We start from the raw sequence: 23,372 nt of genomic DNA, 5'->3' as shown, positions 1-23,372 counted from the left end.
GTATTGGACACTGCTGTGTAAACATAATTTATTCAGTTCCACTGTTTAAAACCAAAAGTGAATCTCAGTCCTTCTTCAGTATCCAGTGATTCATATATTACAGTAAGTGTATTGTTATCATTATTATCAGTAGTAGCTGTTCTAGCAGTAGCAGTGATTTTAACACATGATCAAAGTGTCATAAGATTACAATGATAGTTGAAGGGTAAGATGAAAATCTAAAATCTAAATTGTAAAAACACTGCAAATTTTAATACACGTATATTAATACTTTAATAAAGGCACCTGTTATTATTGTGTGGTAGACACGCATAAATCTGCTAAAATCAGAAAGTAGCATTGCAAACATTAATAATAATTTTAATACACAAAGCGTGTGTATTCTACACTGCCGAGTTCAAAGTCCTGTTTTGTTTGTGTTGTTCCTGGCTCTGAGTCCACACGTCTAAAGGGAGTTATACAAATCATATTTTGTGAGCATGTCTCAGTGCAAACTATGGATTAGCTGTTACGCATTGTCAAGGGGCACGTTAGCGTGGTCGGACGAGGCATCAAAGAAGCAGGAAGTCTCAGAGAGCAGCGCCAGAAAACATCAGCTGTATAAGCAGAGAGGTTTGAACTCTGGAGGTCAAAAACCTCCATTACACGGTGGACTAGCCGAGGGATTCCTAATGAGTAAGTTACTGTACGTTAAGGGCAAAATGTAAATACTTTTGACATCTCACATAATCAATGTCTATTTTCATATGAAAAACGGATTGTGAGAGTAATGGTTCTAATCACGGCTGTAACAGGTCACGGTCAGAGGTCACAAGAATTCGGTGTAAGTAGTGAACAATCTCCTACAGAGCAGATGAAGAAAAATATGCAATCTCTGAAAATCCTCGCATAAGAAAACTCCTGCATCCTAAGGAGCAGCTGTCATTGCAAATAAAGATTAAAAATACAGATAATGTAGTTTCTTTTTTTTTACATGAAGAAATGAACATACTGACCTCTGTCTGACCACTGTCAGGGGAGAGATTCTTGCTGAAGATGATAGCTGGGGCAGCGGTTACTCGAACAGAGAAGTCGGTCAAGATTGGTGTCAGAATGGCCCGACGTTCCTGTTGCCTCCTGATACTGCATACATAAATGCAACGAGTCAGATTGCATAGCTTTAAGTTGCTGCTCGGTTCCTCCTACAAGAAAAACTGTCAATATTTTATATGAACAATGCATCTACTGAAACTATTAAAGTCTATAGTCCCGGTGCTGGCGTAGCATCACACAGCAACAGTAAGAGCGATCACAAGGGCCACTTATTCACTACTACTCCCCACTCTTTATTTACTAATAACTTGTTATGGTTACCAGTTGTAAAAACATCATAGGACTGTCCCATCTGCCTTGGAATGACAAGTCAACACAACACAGTCAAAACCGCAAAATGTGCACAACCCGAGCTATTGTTGCGCCCCTCGCTGACAGGCAGACACACAACTCCAACATGTTCTGGCTGTTCAAATTCAAACCAGTTCAATATAAAGCTTAACTCAAAAAAAGAGACTTCAATATTGATTTTCTCTTGCGGGGCTGATCTGTAAAACATTTCCATAACCGAGCTTTTCGGGGTCTAACACAGCTTGGCTGGGAGCTTGAATACGGTTACGGAGACAGAGTGAGACGTTATTTGACAAGTCTCAATTGGGAACACCCCTTAATTGTATACACAAGATCAAGCTCAGACCTTCTCATATCAACTGTCTCCATTTCACTAATGTTCATTCCCACAATCAAGTCATATTTGTGGGAACATTTGTTAGCAGTAAAACAAATACACAAGCGGGCTTTATAAGGTGGTGTTAATTGCCACATCTGCTGCTATTAAAACAATCAAGCAGCGCAGCTTCCAATATTTATAGTTGGGCAGGATTATAAAAGCGGCCAGTTTCTAGGTGGCCTCGAGTACAGTACTTAACCAGAACCAATATCACATTCACTTCTGCTACACAAATGTGCATTACCAGTGCCCTTAAGGGATTATTTTCTGACACATTTCTTTGTGTATGGAGTTTGAGGGAGTCCTAATTCAGAGGTGAAATGATCTGTGAGGCCAATTGGCATTAGCTAATCTCCCCTCAGACAGGGATAGAAACAATGAGCGTCTCGTTGCATGGGACAGGTGCTATCATTCACCAGCAAGGCTACGAGGCGAGGGGCTCAGTTTACCAGTAATATGGGAGGCTCGGACTAGCCCAGAGATCTGGCAGGAATGACTTTTCTTTCATTCACGGCTATATAGTGTGATCAGTAAGTGGGAATTTCAGTGGCATGGACAAAAGGAGAGGCCTTCACTGGGTGGCTGACAGGAGGGGCGATGGGGAGAGGTTCACAGCTCCCTGACACAGGGTCTTTCCTAGCCAGGAACTACAAACTCTGACGAGGACAGATCCTGTCAGTGGATCCATGGTGCTGGAATTTCCTCACAAAACCTCAGGAAGCAAACTGAGGCCACTGTAAGATCCGCAACTACTGGAACTGAACCCAAAAAAGCAGCCGAGTGAACATGCCACGAGTGTAAGGCTGGAGAGAGAGAGAGAGAGAGAGAGAGAGAAAGAGAGTGGGGTATCAATGTAAGGAATAAGGGAAAGGTGTGAACTTTGGAAGTCGCGTGTGTCAAAACTTGTTACAACCAGAGTGGTGTATTTCTGCGGGTGATTGCAGCAGACAAGTAAAGCTGTGAACTTGACTCCCCTTTCCTCGGTGTGTTGGAACAGTCTAAATCACATGTTCGGTTATGACTCGGTGGTGGCTGAGGCTGGTTTGCAGCACACTACTGCAGTACAGCAAAGCCCATTTTCCAAAAGAGCCTCCGGTGCTCTTCCTGCTACGTCAAGGAGAGAGGGGAAAGACGAGGCGACCACAGCCAACTAGAATGATTTCTTTTGGAGTGTTCAGAGTTGGGGTGACATTCAAAAACCTCAACAACAACTGGATCTTTGACCTTCTCAGCGTGGCTGCTGAGAGACCTTCTTGCTTTGTGTAAATTAATAAAACTGAAAGAAGGAGCGATTGATCATGAAGGGATTACGATTCAACTGCTATAGTTAGACGCTGCGCAGAGCTGAAGCCCTACCATTATTAACATGTTACTGTCAAAGTAACATTCAAGATTTAGTATGTGACATGTGCACCGTAATAGTAGAGTATCAATCTTTAAGTACAAAAGTAACTGTAAAGCTACACGTTAGTTCGCCCAGTAATCAAGTTCTGAATAGAAATCCAGACCTTCAGATATAGCACGCCTAAAGACAGGCCTTTAGCAATGTCTGGAGCCCAAAGTGTGAGCCCAAAATCTCACCTCATTGGCCTTTCTGACCATCTGGATTTGGCACTAGCCCCTTGTAGCCCTGTTTTCATCAACACAGAGACATATTGTTGGAAGAGAAAGATAACGTGACTGGACTGGGGTTCAGGAGCCCTTTGCTAATACAAGCGTCTCTGACTCAGTAGTAAAAGTTTAAGACTTTCAAGGAGGTCCACATCCACTTACTGCCCTCGTGAGAATTTTGGTATACATGGTCAATACTAGTTAAAAAGCTCCACTTTACCAAAATATAAAGATGATTTTAATTCTTCCTATTGCCTCAGTTATAAAATACAACTTTGATCGACTTTTAAAGTGTCTTTTGGGCACTGTTTACATCATTTATGAGAAAGTGTACAGTAGCGAGTCCCTTAAAGGAAGAAGAAACTATAAGAACCGGCTCCGCAGTAAATAAGTCATGACTGGCTCCCACAATAAAATGTCTTATTGCAGGTCTGAGAGCTGAGGGCTTAGCATCAGTAACGCCAGCAAAGCAGCAGTCTCTCTTTTCCTGGCAGGACTCCAAATATTATCATACCGCATGCATGTAAGTGTGTAAGACACACACTATAGAACATATCAGTGTTCCTAATGAGTATGTATGACCGCTCGCGCACGCCGTCACTGGAGAGCGTGCTTGACCGTGGCTGTGTGAAAGGTGTGTGTTTCTCAGCAGGCATCTCTCCAAGCCCTGATGACCTGAGAGCACTCAGTCTCAATCAGGCCGTGTTGATTTTGCACTGCATTCTTCCACGAGGCTTATTTTTAGTTGACAGGGAACAAATCTGGAGTCGTTGCCTGTGATTCTGTGATTTTTGGGACTGCTCCCTCTCAAAACATGAGTGGAAAAAAAGGATGCGGGGCCAAACAGGCTGTTAGAGTCGTGCTTGTTTTAGCTCCCGAGTCTATAAAAAAATGACAGGATTTGTAATTATGACTGTGCATGGAGAGGCTCCATGATACGGGGCTAACTCAATAACTACATGGTGCTCCCACATTGAGACCGATGATACAAACTGACTGATGAGAAAAAAAAAAGGTAAAAAATAAGATATAAACGGGTTCCAGTGACTAATGAAAACAATAACAGAGCCGTAAGTTTGCAATGCACATCAGACTTCACACGTAACTTGTTCTGGTCTGGTGCTGGGCTCAGGTCCTGATTGGAGGCACCTGGAAGCTGTTCAGCAGACTCACACATCAAAATCCATTCATCCATCTGTAATTTTGTCATCTGACAGTTCGTACTTAGATTTTACAGTGTTTTGGTCTGTTCTGCACACACTACATGTATTGTGAGGTTGGCTGAGGTTCCTTATCTGGAGTAAATTTATGATTTGTGACATTGCTTTGACAGGCTCCGTCATAATAATATACTAATACTGATAAAACAAAGGCACCATTGTGTGTAAGCCTGTACTAAAAGACATAATGATTATTTGAGACAAATACTGATGTCACACAAAAGACAACCTCATGGTGAACTAAAGGTTCATCAAGTCACATCAGCTGGTAACTAAATGTCTGCATAAAGGGAAAAGATGTGCGTGTTCTGCTGTACAAAGGTTGGCGCCAATCTATGGAGACATTGAGATATTTCCCCGTTGATGGCACAAGTCAGAGGATCAGCTAAGTCAGATATATTTATATGCATCAAATATTAACTGGGATGTTTCAATCTGAATCCTGGAGCCAAGTAACATAGCTAAAAATGATAAAGTAAGTGCTGCAAAGGGAAGAGACGGGTCTAATTACGACATACAGAAAAATAAAACTGAACCTATTCGTATTCAGTAAATATTCAAGGGTGTGGCTGACCTGCTCGCCATGTTCCACTCAAGGGCTGGGTTCTGGGAGCTCCGCTCACTCTCCGCTGATACACCTCCTTTGGTTCCCTCTCTTTCTGGCTTCAGTTGCTCCCACTGAGCAGTTCCGATGTTGATGGACTGGAGGTCGATCTGATACTGACGGTCCTCCACTTCTGAACCCGGATCTCGCAGGACGCCAAGGTTCAATGCACGTCTGAAGGTGGAAAAAAGACAGAAAAGGGTAGAGTCAGTACAGAAATTATCTCCGTTTGTGCTTTGGAAATTCAGTGAGTTAACGTGCAAGAAGGAGAGAACAGGAAAAACTGAAAGAAATGTATGTTATAATGTAGTGTACAAGTCCCATTCGACAAACAGGTGCCTAATTCTAAGTAAAACATGAATAGGTTTTTATTTATTGTTATAGCAGTCACATTGGGTCAGGTTGTATTTTATATAGTCAATTACAATGAAGTACATGGCTCTAGGAGTACGCCAGGTAGTCTGTTATACTGAACCAGTAAAGATGTTCTGGCAACAGGCCCTAACCACCACTGACTTCTTCCCTCTGCCTTCTCAGTGGTTTAGTAGCACATGTTTCTTCCAGGATGATTTATGACTAAATCAAAGCCTCTTGTACAGCCAGACCTCAGATAAATAACCCCACAGGCCTCAGGTGAAATCATTTGCCTTTTATAAAGTTCTGATTTATGCCAGCTTATCATTGGCAGTAAACATTGCTTAAACCCTGGCTGGACGGCACAGTAGTAGTCTGGATACTGTGACTGGCTCTTATTGCCTTTCCCTTTCTATTTCGGTCTCCAGAAACACAGGACTTCTACAGTGTACACAAACTGTAACATGGTAGAAGAGATGTAGAGATATGTCAAGAGTGGGCAGCACTGCAGCTGAACTGCAGCAGTCAAGTGAGCAAAGTCTATTCCCATCCGCGCCAAGAAAGAATGATGTCATCTATTTTGCCTTTGAGAGACAAGATCCTGACGAATTCATGAGGCAAAAGGAATAATCAAAATTCAACATCTGCATATGACATCAGGGCTTTCGGTTCGTTATGTTATGTTTATTTGTGCTGGTGAATTCAAATGAGAGCTTAAATGGTATAAATAAGGGCTTAAAATGGCTACAGATGTAGCAGCAGCATGAGTAGTTTTATTTGTTTCGGCAACGTCAATGGCAATTTTCATATAGCGTTTCCCTTCCCTAGCCACACTGGAGAGGTCTCTACCAGAGCGTGATGTTATGACAATAAGCACCAAGTACAAAAACAATGGCAATGAGAGATCAGAGGTGCATAACTGGGTTTAGCTGGATTTGTTGACATACAAACAAGTGAAACAGATCCTTAATCAACATTTGGAACCACATTTATCAACAGAGTATAATATAAATCAAACCAAGAGCTCTGCAAGATTTGGGTGGGATGTGTCAGTCTAGATTCATTAGTGCTTTTGTAACAGTACCTCCATCACCCTCCCCAACCCTAAACTGTATTTTTCACATTAAACAAACCACAGTTACCTCATATGCTTTCCAAATTATCTCTTTACTTCAGCTTATTTAGGAGACTCTCTTACTCATAATCACCATAACATGGGAGTCTGCAGCCAAGTTTCTGCATTGCTGAGCTGCAGGGTCATCTCCAATGACATAAATAAATATGATAAACATTTGTCTTGGTCATGCAGCCGGTGGAAACCGGTGTGATTTAATATCAAAAGACATATTTCAGCAAATCGCAGGAAACGAGAGAGCTTCATTTCTGACAAATGAGGAGGGGAGGAATTTTGGAAGTTCCCCTTGGGGTGCAATAATAATTGAAGCCAGATTTTCTTGTTGTACATGTGGGGGGAAAACACTGGCGGTTTGACATATTTGATTGGTCATGTGAAGACCACACTGCCTGGCCAAGAGGAATCAGAGAACGCCTTGGGAAAGCACGGCACTCACTCTGCCCACCATATACATGGACGAACTAAAAACATACAGAGCGAGGCAGGTGGAACACGCCCTACTGCTGGGTCTCACATGCCATTATCAGACATCTGCCTGCCACTACTATGTGGAAAATATGGAGGAAAATGAAAATAACAAGTCATAAATGACATACTTTCACAGATGAAGAAGGCAGGGAGGGAAAAGTGGGAGAGAGGGGACGGGATTTTTTTTTTTCTCAAACACAAGTACTTAGTTTTGCCCTTGTTCCTCCGCCAACCTTATTTTAATTGCAGGAAAAGACCACAGAAACATTATTTTTTATGACTAAATTCTGCTATTTATAAAAACGGATCAAAAGCTCTGCAGTAAGAATGTTCTGTTTCACAGCGTTCATAGCTATTATTTTAAAAAACATTTCTCCCTCTCCTGACACAATTTAAACCCAATTTGAGTCCGAAAAGCCACTGGGCCGATTTCGCATCAGAGCTGAAATATGAGGGCCCCAATCCAACACTATTATGGCTCAAAGTCAAACCCTCCACCCAATTCAAGCCCTCCAGTGAGAAACAGCAGACAAAATAGCGAAGACATGGCAGTGTTACGCATCCAACATATGCAGGACGTGGATGGAGCGATTTACTGGTACTCCATCACGGAGAACAAATAATGATCCTCCACGTGCTTTTGAACAGAAGACGTTCAGTCAACGTTACAAATGGTCAATTAATTGCATGTTATGTTCCTCTGTTAAGCATTCTTTGGGCCTGCGCATGTGCTGGGCAGAGCATCAGTCATGATTTGTGTTCTTGTGGGAGGACCGAGTGCGTAACGGGGAGTAGATTTGGGATTGTGTGCCAGATTGGCAACAGGATTATTATAGAACACACCGGTTAATACACACATTAGCTAATGCATATGTACATAATGATAAACAGCAACAAAGCTAATGCAAACACATACTGCTGCTGCATGCCACAGAGGTATTAGGAGTAACCAGGGTGGGATTTGCTTTCCTGCTGCAGACGGGTTCAAAGTAACATCCAGAACTTGCATGAAAGGAAAAAGTGAAGAGTAAGAAAAACAAGTGAAATACATATACAGAGTCTTACGTGGCTGAAGAACCATATTAAACAGAGCCAGTGGGTAAATAAGTGAAAGTTTTGTTGAAAGTGGAATCTTGGGGGATCCTGATTACCATGCTGAGGGTTTGAAGGCTAAATGCGGTTCAAGGTTGTAAAACAAACCACAGCGGGATCTGGTTGAGGCTCAGGGCCCGATGGTAGGAGTGTGGGAGCAATGGGCTGTGTTGAAGCCTCTTTCCGAGGATCCTGTGGGGCAGGCTGCGTTGTGGCTCATGGCTTTAAACGCTCTCCCACTCTCCTCTCCCGAACTCCATTCACTTTCCACCCAGTGCTTTCCACTCGATCCCCATCCCCGGGCCCCAGGCCAGTGGGGCAGGAAGCACTGGGGTAATACCAAGCGCTGCTGGCTTCTGGATCTCGTCACTCTGAAACCCGCAACCTGAACCTGCAACCCCAGACCTGTTTTTCACTCCATTTCCCCAACAATCACATGCAATACACGTCTGCTTACATGTTCAGCAGAGGCAGGGGTATAGGTATATGTGAGCATGTGCATGAGGGTGCGTGTGCGAGAGATGAAGCCCTCTGCTTCTACTCGCCTGACAGAACATACTCAGCAGAAATCTCACTGAAATCTCGGTCTTAATCCGATCCAGTCAAGCTAAATTAGTTTGGTACTTAAACTTTCTCCATTTCACCAGTGTGCCCTGTGCTGTTGTGAGCAGAGCCCTACTACTGTATATTCAAACTGAAGGAACACGTTACCTCGGACATAATTGCCGCGTGTCTTGCTGTGTCATTACATTTGATCCTTTAACAACTCTTTTAAATGTTACAGTGACATCCAAGTGGCAAAGCATTTTTGTAAGAACCAGCATATTCACTTATCCATAAATTCTGAAAACCGTCGGACTGAGGTTTTCATATTCTTCCACTGTGGCTCCAAATGTTATTAGCCAAACACCATTAGCACCCAGGAGCTCCTCTGTGGTATTTCTTGTTGTAGGGAAGCCAAAGCTGCACAGTGGCTTCTCAAGCAGCTTGCTACGACTCCCAGCGGCTTAAAGCGGAGTCCCACTGGGCCTGTGTGTGTGCCGAGGGGGAATTCATAAGCATTATGATTCATGAAACTTGCAATTACTTAGTAAGTTAAGCACCCCTGTCTACGGTGGTCCGCTCTGGATTGCCAGAAATTCGGCAACTTCTGAGCTGTGGATTTATGACCCCAGTCAAGTCCAATTGCTGTTAATTTGCATCTAACAATTATAGTAATTAAGGCTCTGAATTAGAATGCAGAGCAGCACTAGGAGTGAGAGGGAGGGAAAATGATGTCGTGGAACAAGGCGAGTCAGCAGAATATAAGACCCAGTCACGTTGAGACTTTAATGCGACTGCTACTAAAATGATTTTTGATGACTGGAGCTTTTTTTTTTTTTTTTTAAACAGGAGTCAAACACAAAACCAACAAAATAGAAAATAGCCGAGCCAAGAAAGATGTAGCAATACTCCATAATAAATATGTCATACCTGGAAATAACAAGGTACTTACCAAGGACCACAATTCCAATTTATGGCCGATTTTTTTTTTCTAACGGGCACAAAGCACTATAAACAGAAACTGTTGCCTTCGATGTTTGACCAGTTCCCATGAAAGAAAACTTCTATTCTTTTTCTAAGCCCTGCAGCAGTGCTCCCAACAGAAGCCTGTTATTCATTAGGCTGATTGCACTTTAAAGACACTCACAGACGCCCAATTATATCAAAAATACACAACCTCGTAGGGGGAAACTATTATATACACACACTTGTACCACCGTCACAACAGCGCTGCATGATAATGAGGATGGCTCACTGTTGACAGTGGCATGGTGTATACAAAAAAATCAGTGTTTGCACTTTGAGCATTTCAGCATATCTTAATTACAGGAGTCATTTATCTCCCATGCCGTTTACATGTCACAGAAGTTATATTGTTATAAACACGGTCTGCGTTAGCTGTGAAGACACTGGGTTACATGTGCTTCCCATGATGGCCCGCTGAAGATGTCAGTCTGGCCAGTTTAATTTATAGGCTCATGGTGCGCTAATTCCAAATGTGTTTCTTGCATCAGACCTCCATGTTGCAAAAAAAAAGCCATGTGCGACTGAACAGATATTTCATTTGGCTTCAGCAGATGTGTATTTCGCAGAATTCACACGTGCCAGTGACTTCACAGATTAAACTGCTAATCTTTCGTTAGATTCTATGATTCATTGTACAGTGAAAACACGCCGCGTCCTACAATCATATGTTGGGTACTGACTCATTTATTAACACATTATATCAAAAAGTATTTTTAGAGCTATATATTTCGCATATCGCTGGCCGTACATCTGTCAGAACGCTGCAACTCCAAACTTGCATTTCAGTCTGAAGTACTCTGCAGTTTGTCCTGGCTAATAGCACCGCAAGGGCCATTTATTGAAACGCACACATGTCGTCCTCATCCCCAACGGCTTCTGTTCTGCTTCGACTTACACAGGCGCATGCACACACACACACATACACAGGCTTTGCTCAGTCTGTTTAGCTTTAACCGTGCTCTTCTCTTGCTTCTGCTCGCATGTAGCTGTAAGCACGGAACATTCCTGGATAACAGAGACAGTAATTCACCGGCATTTTAAGGGCACTGACTTCTCATTGGATTCCTTCATACAGTAGATACATCTGCAAAGGATCTACTGAAAAGGGAACCTTGGATCATCATTTGAGAACAACTGAAGTTGTGGCTGCTGCCGAAAATCACTGACAGGTTTGTGTGCGCGCATCGGTTTGTCATAGATCTTCTTCCACAACATATTGTATGCACTTGAATGTGCTGCTGCTGAGAATTACAGCAAGTCATCTGTGTGTCTCTGTGTGTGCGTCACCATGGGACAAAGCTACCATTTTTCCCATAAAATTGAGTGGGCCAGTGCTTGTGAAATCACTTCCTCTGTTAGCAGTAACAGATTCGATATGCTTCCTCCTGCTCTCACAATGGACATAAGATTGCTTTTATAAAACATGTCAGACGGAGTTCTAGCAGTGGGTCCCTCATGCCGAGGTGCGAAGGGAATGCCTCGCTGACTTCCTCAGGCCTCTGATTGAAACCAGATTTGTGTCCCCACCAAGCAGTTTCACAATGATGTAATCCCATCGCCCTTCTAATTTGAGAGGCCTTATCTTTAATTAATCGCTACACACATGCGTGGAATAGATTATTCATAACTGGCTGCAGTTGGGAACGTGGCAGGGGAAGCCAAGGATCTGGAGTGCAGTCATTTCATCAAGTTAATGCAACTTTTACACTAATTAAAGGAAAATAATCTTTTCCCATGTCCCTGGCAACGCATGCAGAGCGTTCACTGGTGTGATTGACAAAGCCTAATGTGTGTCACAGATCTCTTTTGAAACAGTTGTTCAAGTTCAGTTGTATCTGACATGTTGTCTAGACTGTCAAAATACACATAGCAATGTTTCATTTTCCTCTTTTGATTGTGAAATCTTATAACAGTCATACAAGCACAAGTGAAAACAAACAAACAAACAAAAAATTCTGTGGCACAGCTACAGAAATGATCCGTTAAAACATAAGGTTCACATGCAACACGTATTCCCTCTATGATATGAGTCGGGATGGTTATAGCCTTCAGAGCATTCCTTGTGATTTACTCCTGCACATAAATTGTTCAATTCGTGCTCCGGCAAGGAGAGTGTTTTATGGAGCTGTAAAATTAGGCTCATTTTATGGATCCAACAGCATGAACCACTACTGTTTTTTCCACTTGATATTGATTAAGCGGTTCACTATTGCCAAGCTGGTTCACATTAGTATATATACACACACAGGCGAGTTGCGTGTGCATTTTTTGAAGATGCTCATTTTATCTGTGAGAATGAGGGTCTTTGGCAGAGCACTTTGAAGTTGATTACACGTTGTTTACGACAATTATTGAATTCTGACAAATGTTTAAAGCAACGAGATTACATATCAAGGCCCTATCCTTCCTTGGATAAAGAATAAAAACTTTCCTAAACAAAGGCAGGGAAACGATGGCCATATTTGATTAGGTTAACGTATGCTACAGGTTAAGCAGACAGGCTGAACAAACATGTAATTGGATAGCTAAAACAGTAGGTCTTTCTCATTGACGTTTCTCCTCGACCTTAGAAAACATTTTGTTCTAATTCAAATTTTGTTCCAACAAACAAAAGGCAGAAATGAAACACAATACAACAACTTGCTGCTGGAAGCTTTTCACATAATGGTATTAAAAACGTATGTCTAAATCACAAGCTTAAAAGGAGGGACAGGTCGGACTTTGAGAATATGAGAGCGGATTAAAAGTCCCCGGTGCTTCCCAGGACTCCAAGGCTACGAGCACTTTCTCGTGAGATAGTGTCCAAATACTTTTATGTCAGCAAGGAAAAACAGCATAAAATAATTACAATAATCTGGGGCACACATGCTTCCTACATCAGCTAATTCTTCCTCCTCTGTGAATGACTGCGGAGCCAGTGTTTATAATTGTGAAGCGGATCTCGAATTCATCCAGACCTCCAAGTGTATTTATACAAAGTGACATTTCTATATGGGAGATTTCCCCCTTTTCCCCTCTAACTGAGGAAATCATGTGAGGCGAGTGAACTTCTGTGCTTATCTAATTCTACTACTGATGCTGCAGTGGACGCACGGAGAAGAAAGAGCGGAGACAGACACAGAAATGGGATTTTTAAGTAAATGCTAAAATCAACAGAGAAGAGAAGGTTCGTGTACACTTTGATAAATAAAATAAAGAGTGAGCTTAACTTTCCAGCGAAACATAGTTTGATGAAGTGATTTAAAATTACGCTTAAACAGTTTGTCATAGCAAGGATTTTTACTTGTTAAAGCAGGAAAAAACAAATGTAAGCACAGACATAAGTGACACGCGAGAAAAGATGAGATTCCCTACAAACCGGCCAACAGGTTGCTGTAATGATCTCAGGGAAGCTGCAGGAGATTAAAACTGGAATAAAGGCTGCATTTAATCAACCTCATCTGGGACTTGTCATGTTGCGATGACAGCGTTCTCTAGGAATCAGCCTGAGACGAGCAGTTCCTGTCTGTTGGCAACACAACTTGTTCCAATAAGGAAGACGAACCATGTGCAAGCGAGAACCCACAAAATGGAGAGGGTAGCCGTGCGGGAGATAAAAGCACGAGATGTAAAGGAGAGAGAAGAAAGTGGAAGCTTCTGCGCAAAGTAATTGAGTGGAAAGATTTAATTCTATTAATCATGGAAAGCAGAAAACCTTTTGCTTTTGTTGTCCATAAATAGTGCAGCACCTCATCTCTTATCCTTGCTTTCCATTCTTCCTTTGCTTGTCCGCACATTATCTTCACACAAAAACCCCTAAAATCATTCCTTTGTCTTTTAAAACTTTACACTCGCCTCTACCTCTCCTAATAATGTGTTCTTTTCTCCCCTTTCCTCTCTTGCCAGTCAGTGTTTTGGTACAGTTACTTCCAGAACAGTGAGGAGGAAGTGGCCCCTGCAGGCCAGACTCCTGACAAACCGCAACTCTAAACAGGCAGCGCTGTGAAAATATGGCATTCAAACAACACAATGCCGAAACTTCTGACCAACATCCAAACAGCTGCAGGCACTGAGCGTGTTTAATGGGAAAAAGACAAAGAGAAAGAAACGGGTAGAAAAAAAATAAGGCACAAATAATAAAAGAAGTAGTAAGGAGGGGTGTAGGTTAAAAATCAAAAACATGCTAAATAGATCATACTCAGTGTGGAGTGGGACTGCGCCTTGGTTTTATTAGGAGGGACTGAGAGATGAGAAAGACATAATGCTAACACAGCAACCCCCCTGTGTGGAATAGAGTTTATACCCCCCCCATGTAAAAGCATGTTGTGGAGTAAGAAGCTTCGGGGAAAGAGTGAGAAGCTGAGTGAGGGCTGGTTTGTGAAAAAAGGAAGGAAGAACAGAACGAGGGGAACAAGCAGTGCTTCTGTTGAGCAGAAAATCTGTACAGAAAACAGTCCAGGTGTAAAGAATTAGAGGAGATGGCACATCAAACAGGGCTGTGCTCTGCCTCTTTCCTGTAACCCTGGTGGCAGGAAATGCTCTACAGCATCCTGTGAGCTGACCAGAGAGAGACAGACGAGAGGGAGAAACAAGGAGCCCAAATAAAGTGGGAAGTTAAGAACAGGAGAGGGCAGATGTAGAAAATGTTCAACAACATCCTGCAGAGAAGAGGGAGATTAGTGGAGAGAGAAGGCACATGGGGAGAAACAGGAGACGGGGGAGAGCGGAGGGAATTTTCTGTAAAGAGGACGGACGGGGCCGCAAAGAAAGAAAGAACTAAGCAGAAGGAGTGAGGAGAAAGTAGGAAAAACTTCAAAACATCCTGTGACACGACTTGGCAATTTAGTGGAGGGGAGGAGGGCAATTGAATGTTCTTGTGTTTCAAATATCTTGTGACAGTGATCAACTCCACTTGGAGCACCGTGCTGTTGGACTGAGACTGAACATGGTTGGGTGGGGTGGGTAACAGATGAATCAATAACAGAGAAACATGAATTCATGGCAAAAAGCATTTTGGAGTAGAGTAAACAAAGTATAGAGTTTAATGGACGCTCCAAGAAGACAGCTCACTGCTATTTGTGTTGTCAGTGTATCTTTGAAGCTACTCCAATTCATTTTGTATTTGAACTGATGTATATTAGAGTGCTCTTACTTATTATTTTTAGTGACACACAAACAGCAGACATGACAGTGACGTTTGCGTGTGCCTGAAAATGTGTTTCTGAGCACATTTTGAGTATAACCCACTCCGTACAGAGTGTGATGTACTGCCCGTCCAACATGTGCCTCTCAGCTGGATCTCCCCCTCATCCTTGAACCGAGCCTTCTGCTCCCCAAAAAACGTACGTGGCTTTCAAATCCTAACAATATCAACCCATTACGACCCTGCACATAATGTGAAGGCTTAAAAAATTCCTTTCAAAGCTTTTTTTTTTTCAAATTCCTTCGCAGTTGTTAGAAGAGGAGATGGAAAAATATCACGAGGGGGACAATGATGCTTTAAACACTGGCTCCTCATCATTACTGTGGAATGGAGGGTGGTCTTGCCAACAGTTGGACATTTCATTTCAGCGTAAGTATATGGAGCAAAGCATATTTGGTTGAGTTAATAATTTCTGCCAGGGTTACATGTGCGTAACTAGAGCTGTGCGATGATAAATTGACAGGGGCGGGGTGGTGATTGGAGGGCTGTTGTGCGTGTGTGTTTGCACGTTTGGGATAAGTTATGGAGAGAAGAAAGGGGACCACCGCAGTAGAGTTGTCTACGCGGTGGCTTCACATTTTTCTCAAACCTGCAGCTGAAGTAACAGGACCGATATCCTCACACACACTCAGAACCACAGAGTACTACATTAGCTCATTTGAGAAAAGCATTTGTCTACTAGGTAAAAGAAAAAGGAAAATAGATCAAAAGAAGGACTATCAATAACATACACTGATCAGGCATAACATTATGACCATCTTTCTAATATTGTGCAGGTCTCCCTTGTGCCTCCAAAACAGTTGTGACTCATCAGAGAATGGAAATGGGTCTTCTGAGGGTGTCCTGTGGTGGAGGCCTATGGGTCCTATGGGTTGAGGGGAGGGGCCTCCGTGGATCATCCCACAGATACTTGATCAGTTTGGGATCTAGTGAATTTGGAGGCCAGGTCAACACCTTGTGCTGTTTTTCATGTTTTTTGAGTTGTTCCTAAACTTTTTTTTTTTTGTGTGTGTGCCTGTGTCAGGCTGCATCCTGATGGGGATGGCTGTTGTCATCAAGGAGTGTCATTGGGGTGTGTCTGGTCTAGGTGGGTGCTACATGTCTAAGTAACATCCACACGAATGAATGCCAGGTCCAGAAGTTTCCCAGAAGAACACTGTATTGTCACAAGAAGGTCAATGTTATTTCCTTGTCCTGTCAGTGGTTTTAATGTTGTGGCTGATCAGTGTATAATAAGTAAGCTATTCAGTGCTGAATGGTATAAAGCAAAAAAAAAACAAAAAAAAACTAAAGACTGGGAGGAGGATGACCGTTCTGAGGCAACTTTAGTGCCAGCCACTGGTTCTTTCATGTCTGGTTGGGCCTCCTGGGGTTGTAATGTGCCTCTTGTTACACAAGCATTAGAAAATTATGCCACTGGTTTCTCATTGGCTTCCCAGAGCCACAGAAGAGCTTGTGGCTTCACACATGGACATTTGAAAGCATCTGCACATTCCTTCTTTCTTGAGGTTGTTTTTTTTTTTTTTTTCTCCTTTCTGTTTCGTACTTCACTTGCCTCTGCTCTGGTCTGATGTTCTACTGTGTAACGTACATCACAGACATACACAATGTTCATAACCAACAGGCTATATACATAAACTCACCATTTAGGATTTCTTTGTACCAAAAATAACCTGCATGTTTTGCCATAGAACTAAACTGCTGGCAACTGTAACAGCAACTGCATTGTAACTACACCCTAAGCCTTTTGTGTGTTGCTAGAAGGAAAATGTTGCCAGCAACCTTCTCTCCACATATATCATCTGAGACCTAACAGTGAATCTTGACTCATGGCTCAAGCTCAGCTATTTCCATGTAAATCTCGGATGGAAAGAAAACTAGACAAAGCAGAGAGATACACTGACTATCAGTGCAATATTCCCAAACTCCCCCGACAGTCCACCTGGCCTCTGCTACTGCTGTGTTACTGGCCAGTCAGGGTCTCCCTGTCAGTACAATGACAACATTAAACCAGCCACGCAGGATGCCAGAACATCAACATGTCATGAGCAGGGAGAAAAGGAACTAAAACACAATTATGCACAAGGCTGGGGTTTGACTACACACACAGACACACACACATAACTTTTGCACTTACGTTTTCAAACAGGCACTCATCAGACTTTGACAGGGTAACACCGGTAGAATGTGTATATCGCATGCTGCAGTTGAGCACAGAGCTTCCGAGGTTGGGAGTATTCTTAGAACCCTTATATCCTGCTTCAGGATGAGCCGTTTAACACACACATACACACACACGCAGACACAATCGGTGAGGCTGGAGCTGTGTGACCATGCGGTGAACCCCTGGATCAGGCCCTTTAATGAGTGAAGGACAGCTGAGGGGTGATCCCTATTACCTCTGTCAGCGTGCATCCCGACCTGACTGACAGCAGCATGCCAAAACACAAGAGCAGTTTCCGGGAAGCTATGAATTAAGGTCCGTCACCTTGAGCGCCACCAAAAAAGGCGAGCAGAACTGCACGTTGCCATCGACGGCAACACAGAGACAGATGAGAAAGAAGAAAGAAACAAAGAAACAAAGAAAAAACAGTAGTTAGGAGTCTGTGCAATTGAAGTTTTGGCTTTGCAGTGAATGGCACCAGTAGGCGGTCCGTGTTGAATCAACTCATTTGGTCGGTGAGTATGTGGATAAGTACAGTGCCCAATTAAACAGATCCGTTCTCTGGTGAGAGAAAAAAAAAAAGTGCAGTATTCTTTTCTTTTTGTTTTTGTGTAAAGCAGCAGGTGGACTAGACATAAATATAACTGTAACACACATGTCACAGACTTCAGGGCAACCTGGTGACAAAATAAACAACGTGACATAAGGAAGTGATAGAGAATAATTAATATGCACCTTTTGAGGACTGTGATTATATATACACACCGAGTTTTACACAAATTCCTTACAAATAAACTTCTCATAATAGTTTGCATAATTTTGGACAACGTGGAAAGTTTCTCTGGACGACAGATGTCAATACCAAATTCCATGGATATCTATCCAAAAGCTATTTAGATGTTTCAGGCCTGCCAAAGTGTTGGGCCACTGGTCCCGAAGACAATCGGATCGACATTGCTATCCCAACAGCCCCTCAACTTGGAGCCAAAAAAGAGAGGGAAAATAAGTTGTGGTTTACTTATTTGATTCTTCTGTGGTAAGTTCTGATACCCCCTTTCTCTCCCTGCTCTCTGCTTTTTTTTTTTTGCACACTACATCAGAGTCATATGCATATAATGGCCATAAAAATGTATAGCAGGGCTCGGGCTGGGGTTTTCTCCCTCCTAATCCCCCTAAACCTCTAACTGCAGACCGAGGAATACAAGTGTTGTGGTGCAATCTTCTCAGAGCTGAGGGCCTGAGAATAACATCACAGAGGCCACAGATATTTATGGAATGAACCACAGCCTGTACACAGAAGTCAGCAGACACCACAACACAGCACACAAGATGCTGTATACAGCTCCCTACTCATATACAACACAAGACACTGCCAGCTAAACACAAAGTGTAGACCTGTCGTCAAAAGCTCACCAGTGATGGAGAAGTAGAATTAGAGGAACACAAAGAAAATGGATAAAAAAAAATACACATAGCCATAAATCACAGATTATGCTCCACATTTGTTTTATTCGTAATAATCTATTCATCAGCCTGTAGTCAGATGGAAAGAGCCTGGACTGAATAGAGTATACTCTTAAGAAGACAAATAGCCTCATAGTTTTGTGGGCTCGATTGAACGCAGTGGTCAGGTACCTCAGATCAAAGATCAAATCCACTAACATTCATCTGGTTTCCTCCGCTCTGCTCTCGTAACATTAGCTCCGCAAACACAGACCGAGTCTTCTGCTCTCTCTTACAGTTTAGGGGGCAAACCGAATTTTCTCCCATTCCAGGAAATCAGCTCCCATGTTATACGATATGTTTGCTGTATCATTTGGGAGACAGAGAAATCTTTCTATCACCCCCCTGGTTCCCACAGAGGATAATGACAAATATAGCTTTATCTGAGGAAAAGAGCAGTGAAGAGGGACATAATCCACCTCAAAGCCGCAGCAGTATTCAGTGGCTGAATCTAAACTTCCTGTTCACATTATAGTATGTCGTCTGAGTACTGCTTCAACAAGAGCCCTTCCGAATCCACTCCCAGTCTCATCTGTCGGCTCTGCGCAGACTCTCCTGCCGGATTCTAACCATAAATCCTCCCGCGAACTTTAATAAAAGGGGGCGTATAATTTACTCTGGGTAGTGTCTGTCCCCATTTTTAAAACAATTTGATGTTACATTAATCCTGTGTGTCAAGGCAACGTGAAATATGTCCTCTGCGTTCACCAGCACCAGGTGTTTCATTTGCTGGAATGACAAAAAACAATGTTTATTCTGGCTGACCCCGCAATCCCCGCTTATTTTATCTTCTTTCTCTTGAGAAGAGAGGGAGAACATTGATGTAGATATAAAAGTAAGAGAGTAGGAGAGAGGGTTAAAAGAAAAAAGGGAGAGAAACAAATGGAGCTAAATGATTTACAGTTCACTAAGAAAGGTCTAGCTCTAATCATTTCAATTGGATGTCTCCTTCCTCAGCCTCCCAGGCCCAGAAGACAACAAAAAGGATGTCTGGGTTTTGTGATCCTCAGAGTAATTCTTGTTGATGAAGTCTCTTTCACCTCTGTTTCACTGCTAGGTGGGTCTGCTATAACAGTCCTCTCTGGTGGCTCATGGCTCAGCGCCATTGTCTTTTTACGAGGCAAACAGCTTAGATTGACTACTGAAGTACGTTATGATGATTGAACATCCAACTTACGAGGTCACGTTAAGCTCATCACGTAGTATCTCCTGGGATATTTGAGTCAGAGTCATAAAAGAAGCAACAATGTCATCATCAATCTGAACAAACGAACAAACTGAAAGATCAGAACAGCTAGTTAGCCAGAAAAAAAAGTACCAACGCAATTAAAAAGATTTACTCAGTCGGTTTGGCGTTGCCCGCAGTTCTGTGCTAATGACACACTGAAAAAAATAGTGTAGACTAGGAAAAACATAATCTTGTTATATTTTTGAAGTCTGAAAGTAAAGACAAAAATAGATTAAGAGAGCTTTGATTCATATGGAGGATGCCTGGCTGGGTAATCCCCACAGACACCATGTTTCACTGGTCTAAAACGGGACTTCACTAGCAGGGAGTAATGAGTCTTTAGAAAAAAGTTTTACAGATTTCTTCAACAGTCAAAGCATAATTGGGGTGCATCAAAACATTCTTCTATTCAGGTGAGATAATACAATTATTGTCATCATTGCCTCTGAAAAGAGTTTATCACTAAACTGGTCAGGAGTCAGGGGAGTTTTTTAAGCAACTCAGTGTATATAAGAGTAGGTACTGGGTGTCACTGTGTGTGGCCCGAGCAGCTCTTCTCTGCTGCTGCAGTGAAGCAAAGCCGGAGCACTTTTCGCTGGTGTAAACAAACGGGGAAATGGGGCACTTGGCAGCCGACTAAAGTGAGTGATGAGGCAAGTGTGCACTGAAGCATCTAATGAATCATTTACTGGGAACGCTGGGTTTTTATGAGGAAAAGAAAGATGAGGAGGAAGACAAGAAAGGAGGAGACCAGCTGAGAGCATACCAACAAAAAAAAATTAAAACTTCTTATATAAAGAAAAGTCAGAGAGCTGCAGCTGTCAAAAAGACACCCGAGGATCAGCCGTCAGTGTTTGTGCTTTACTGTGGGGACGACATTAGAGTACATAAAAGTAATCCTGCTGTGAGCACAGCACCGGCAGCAGCAGCAGCAGCATGTGAACCCCGGTGACCGCTGGTGAATTTACTGAGGTGACTGTTGATGCTGTGACAGGGTTTGCACCTTTGAACAGAGCTGATGTGCTGATGGTCGTTACGCAGCTTTAATTCACGCTGTGCTTTCACCCCAACGATGCCAAAATACAACTAAACCAACAAACAGAGGTCTTAATTATAGGTGGAAAATAAATAAATAAATAATAAATAAATAAATTCACCTTTTTGGCAAAGTGTGCACTAATCCTCTATCGCTTCATCCACGCACCCCCAGCAGTGGACAGGATGCTACTGTGGGATAAGGGTGCATATAACGTACTGCCAGGGAGTTTTATTAGTAACAGGCAGGGTCCTGGCTTCAGCGGGCTCTGTTTATCTGTGGAGGGGAGATCCCCATCACAACCACTTATTAGGACATATGTGGGCTTAACCAGGCAGCCCTTCAACAGTAATAAGGAGCTGGCTTACTGACCACAGAGAGCTGGGACTGGGACCAGTCTAACCAACGTAGAGGAAAAGCGAGACAGGAAGGAAATAAATACACATACAAACAGAGAGGGAAGACCGAGGAGAAAGGGAAACGTTGCTGGTGATAAAAAAGAGAGACCATAATAATAAATCAAACAATAAATACAGCAATCAGAATATGTAGGGGAAATTAGAAGAGATTTAGAGGGAAAATAAAAGCTGAAGGGTGGGTTAAAAAGAAGGGGAAAAACAAACGTGGCATGAGGGAAAAACAAATGTCGAGAAGTTTCGAGAAGTGTTCGAGCAAAACACATAGAAGGGGAGTCCGCTGATACAGCCACATCATGTTGACTCGGCTCTGCATCACCACTGACACAGCAGACTGCTCTGCTGTTGCCACAGAAACGGAGGCATGTGCGCTAATCAAAACAAAAAACACACACACACACGCACCGAAAAAAAAAACATATTTTGTGGCAGCGGGATGCTCTCCGAGTCTCCGCTGGAGAGACCATGAGGTAACTGAGTATGTGATGGAATCTAGAGCTGTGTCATCTAGGTGTGGGGATGTCGGGAAATGATTTTTAAGACGCACACACACACACACACTCACCCAGACACACACACACACGTAGAAACACGTGCTGACACATGGATACAAGCAGGCACGCAGGAAGGGCAAATACATATGCACAAATAAAAAGGCTAAAATAAGTTTTCATTCATTAAACTATCCTTGAGTAGTAACCCTAACCCTAACCGTCCTTCCATTAAACTAAAGAGTGAGCCACGAATCTCAATTAGAAACAGAAGGTCTTGTGTATTGATAATGTCATTTTAAAACCTCAAGGCATCAGAAATAGTTTTGTAGTTTCTATAGTTTTCTGTTTCTAAAACGGAACCATACACGCTACCTTAGCCTTCTTGTTATGAGAATCAATTACAAATATTCCTAACATAAATACTTTAGTAATATGTTTATTTAATATGCACATAATAATCTATAATTTGTGGTCGAGGGTTTTAAAATGATTTGTAATGACAGTTGCTATAAAGGCAATAAGCTAATCAGTAGTTATTTCTAACTATTTACTGGTAAAGTTTTATCAATATTAGTATTACAAATAGTATTAACCCTCACGCAGAGACACTCTGGCATGTCTCCTTGAAGTTAAAAAGTGACTCCCGATCTCCACAGGGAGTTTCATAGAATGGTTCCCATTTACCCCAGCGTACAAGAAACTTTCAATTAAGTGTTCCATGAGTGTAAAATAAAAAAACTTTGTGGAAAAAAAAAAAAGAGAAAGAATGAGAGAAAGTGGAAGCGGGGAATAAAAGATGTGAGATTTTACAGAGGCACAGACCACAAGAAAGTCCGGGGCTCAATGCATGCTGGACATTCCCCGGGCCGGCACTCGTGTACTTGGAAAAACGCTCGCTTTTTCAAGACAGGAAAATGATTTCAGCTGTGTAAATTGACAGCGGCCTTGTAGCTGGAGATGAAGAGGGAGAAAGAGGGGAAGCCTGCAGCTCTGTCATAACTCCTGCTTGGTATAGAAACTGCTGGGGGCCTTCCCCTTCATGGAAAGAAAATTCAACATCACATGAACAAAACTGTTTTAATTGCTGCCAAATGAACCTACGGTGGATCTCAACTTAGCTCTACAGCGTTACAGTCAACCAGGACGTTTCTTTTTTTACCTTCTTTGAAGAAATCTGTCTATACTAAATTATAAATACACAGTGTACCCTGAACATGGTTAGGCTGAAAGGGAAGCTGAGGAGCTTTGAAGTGTGTCAGAAACAGCGTAAGCACAACAGTATGAAGATATACTCCATCAAAATGTTTACACATGCTCGCTATTTTAGCCTTCACTCTTCTCCCTTCTCACGTCTTGTCTCCTAGGGTGGCATTACAGTAAATCTTGGTTTTAGACACTGTGAGGCAATCATTTCGTGTACAGTAGACAATAACAGCATAGCCGCTCAGATCAGTCATTCAATTATGACAACGGATGTAATTAGTGGTGGACTTTAAACAGAATTGCAGCAAATGGCTACTGGGACTCACAGACA

The 23,372-nt window shown here is 42.5% G+C and overlaps 1 protein-coding gene across 3 annotated transcripts in view; it reads right to left on the bottom strand.

The window, feature by feature from the left end:
- Positions 1 to 23,372, bottom strand: part of vps13b (vacuolar protein sorting 13 homolog B) — a 284,402-nt gene that overhangs the window by 98,009 nt on the left and 163,021 nt on the right. For all 3 annotated transcript variants that reach the window (XM_084556273.1, XM_084556271.1, XM_084556272.1), the window contains 2 exons: positions 5,168 to 5,371; positions 996 to 1,122 (listed from right to left, as the gene is read on the bottom strand). In XM_084556273.1, coding sequence (XP_084412399.1) covers positions 996 to 1,122; positions 5,168 to 5,371 — 331 coding nt within the window. The remainder of the gene's footprint in view (positions 1 to 995; positions 1,123 to 5,167; positions 5,372 to 23,372) is intronic.

The sequence above is a fragment of the Chelon labrosus genome, assembly GCF_963514085.1.
Source record: "Chelon labrosus genome assembly, chromosome: 12".
Classification (NCBI taxonomy): Eukaryota; Metazoa; Chordata; class Actinopteri; order Mugiliformes; family Mugilidae; genus Chelon; species Chelon labrosus.
This window is presented reverse-complemented; position numbering and strand designations above follow the sequence as displayed.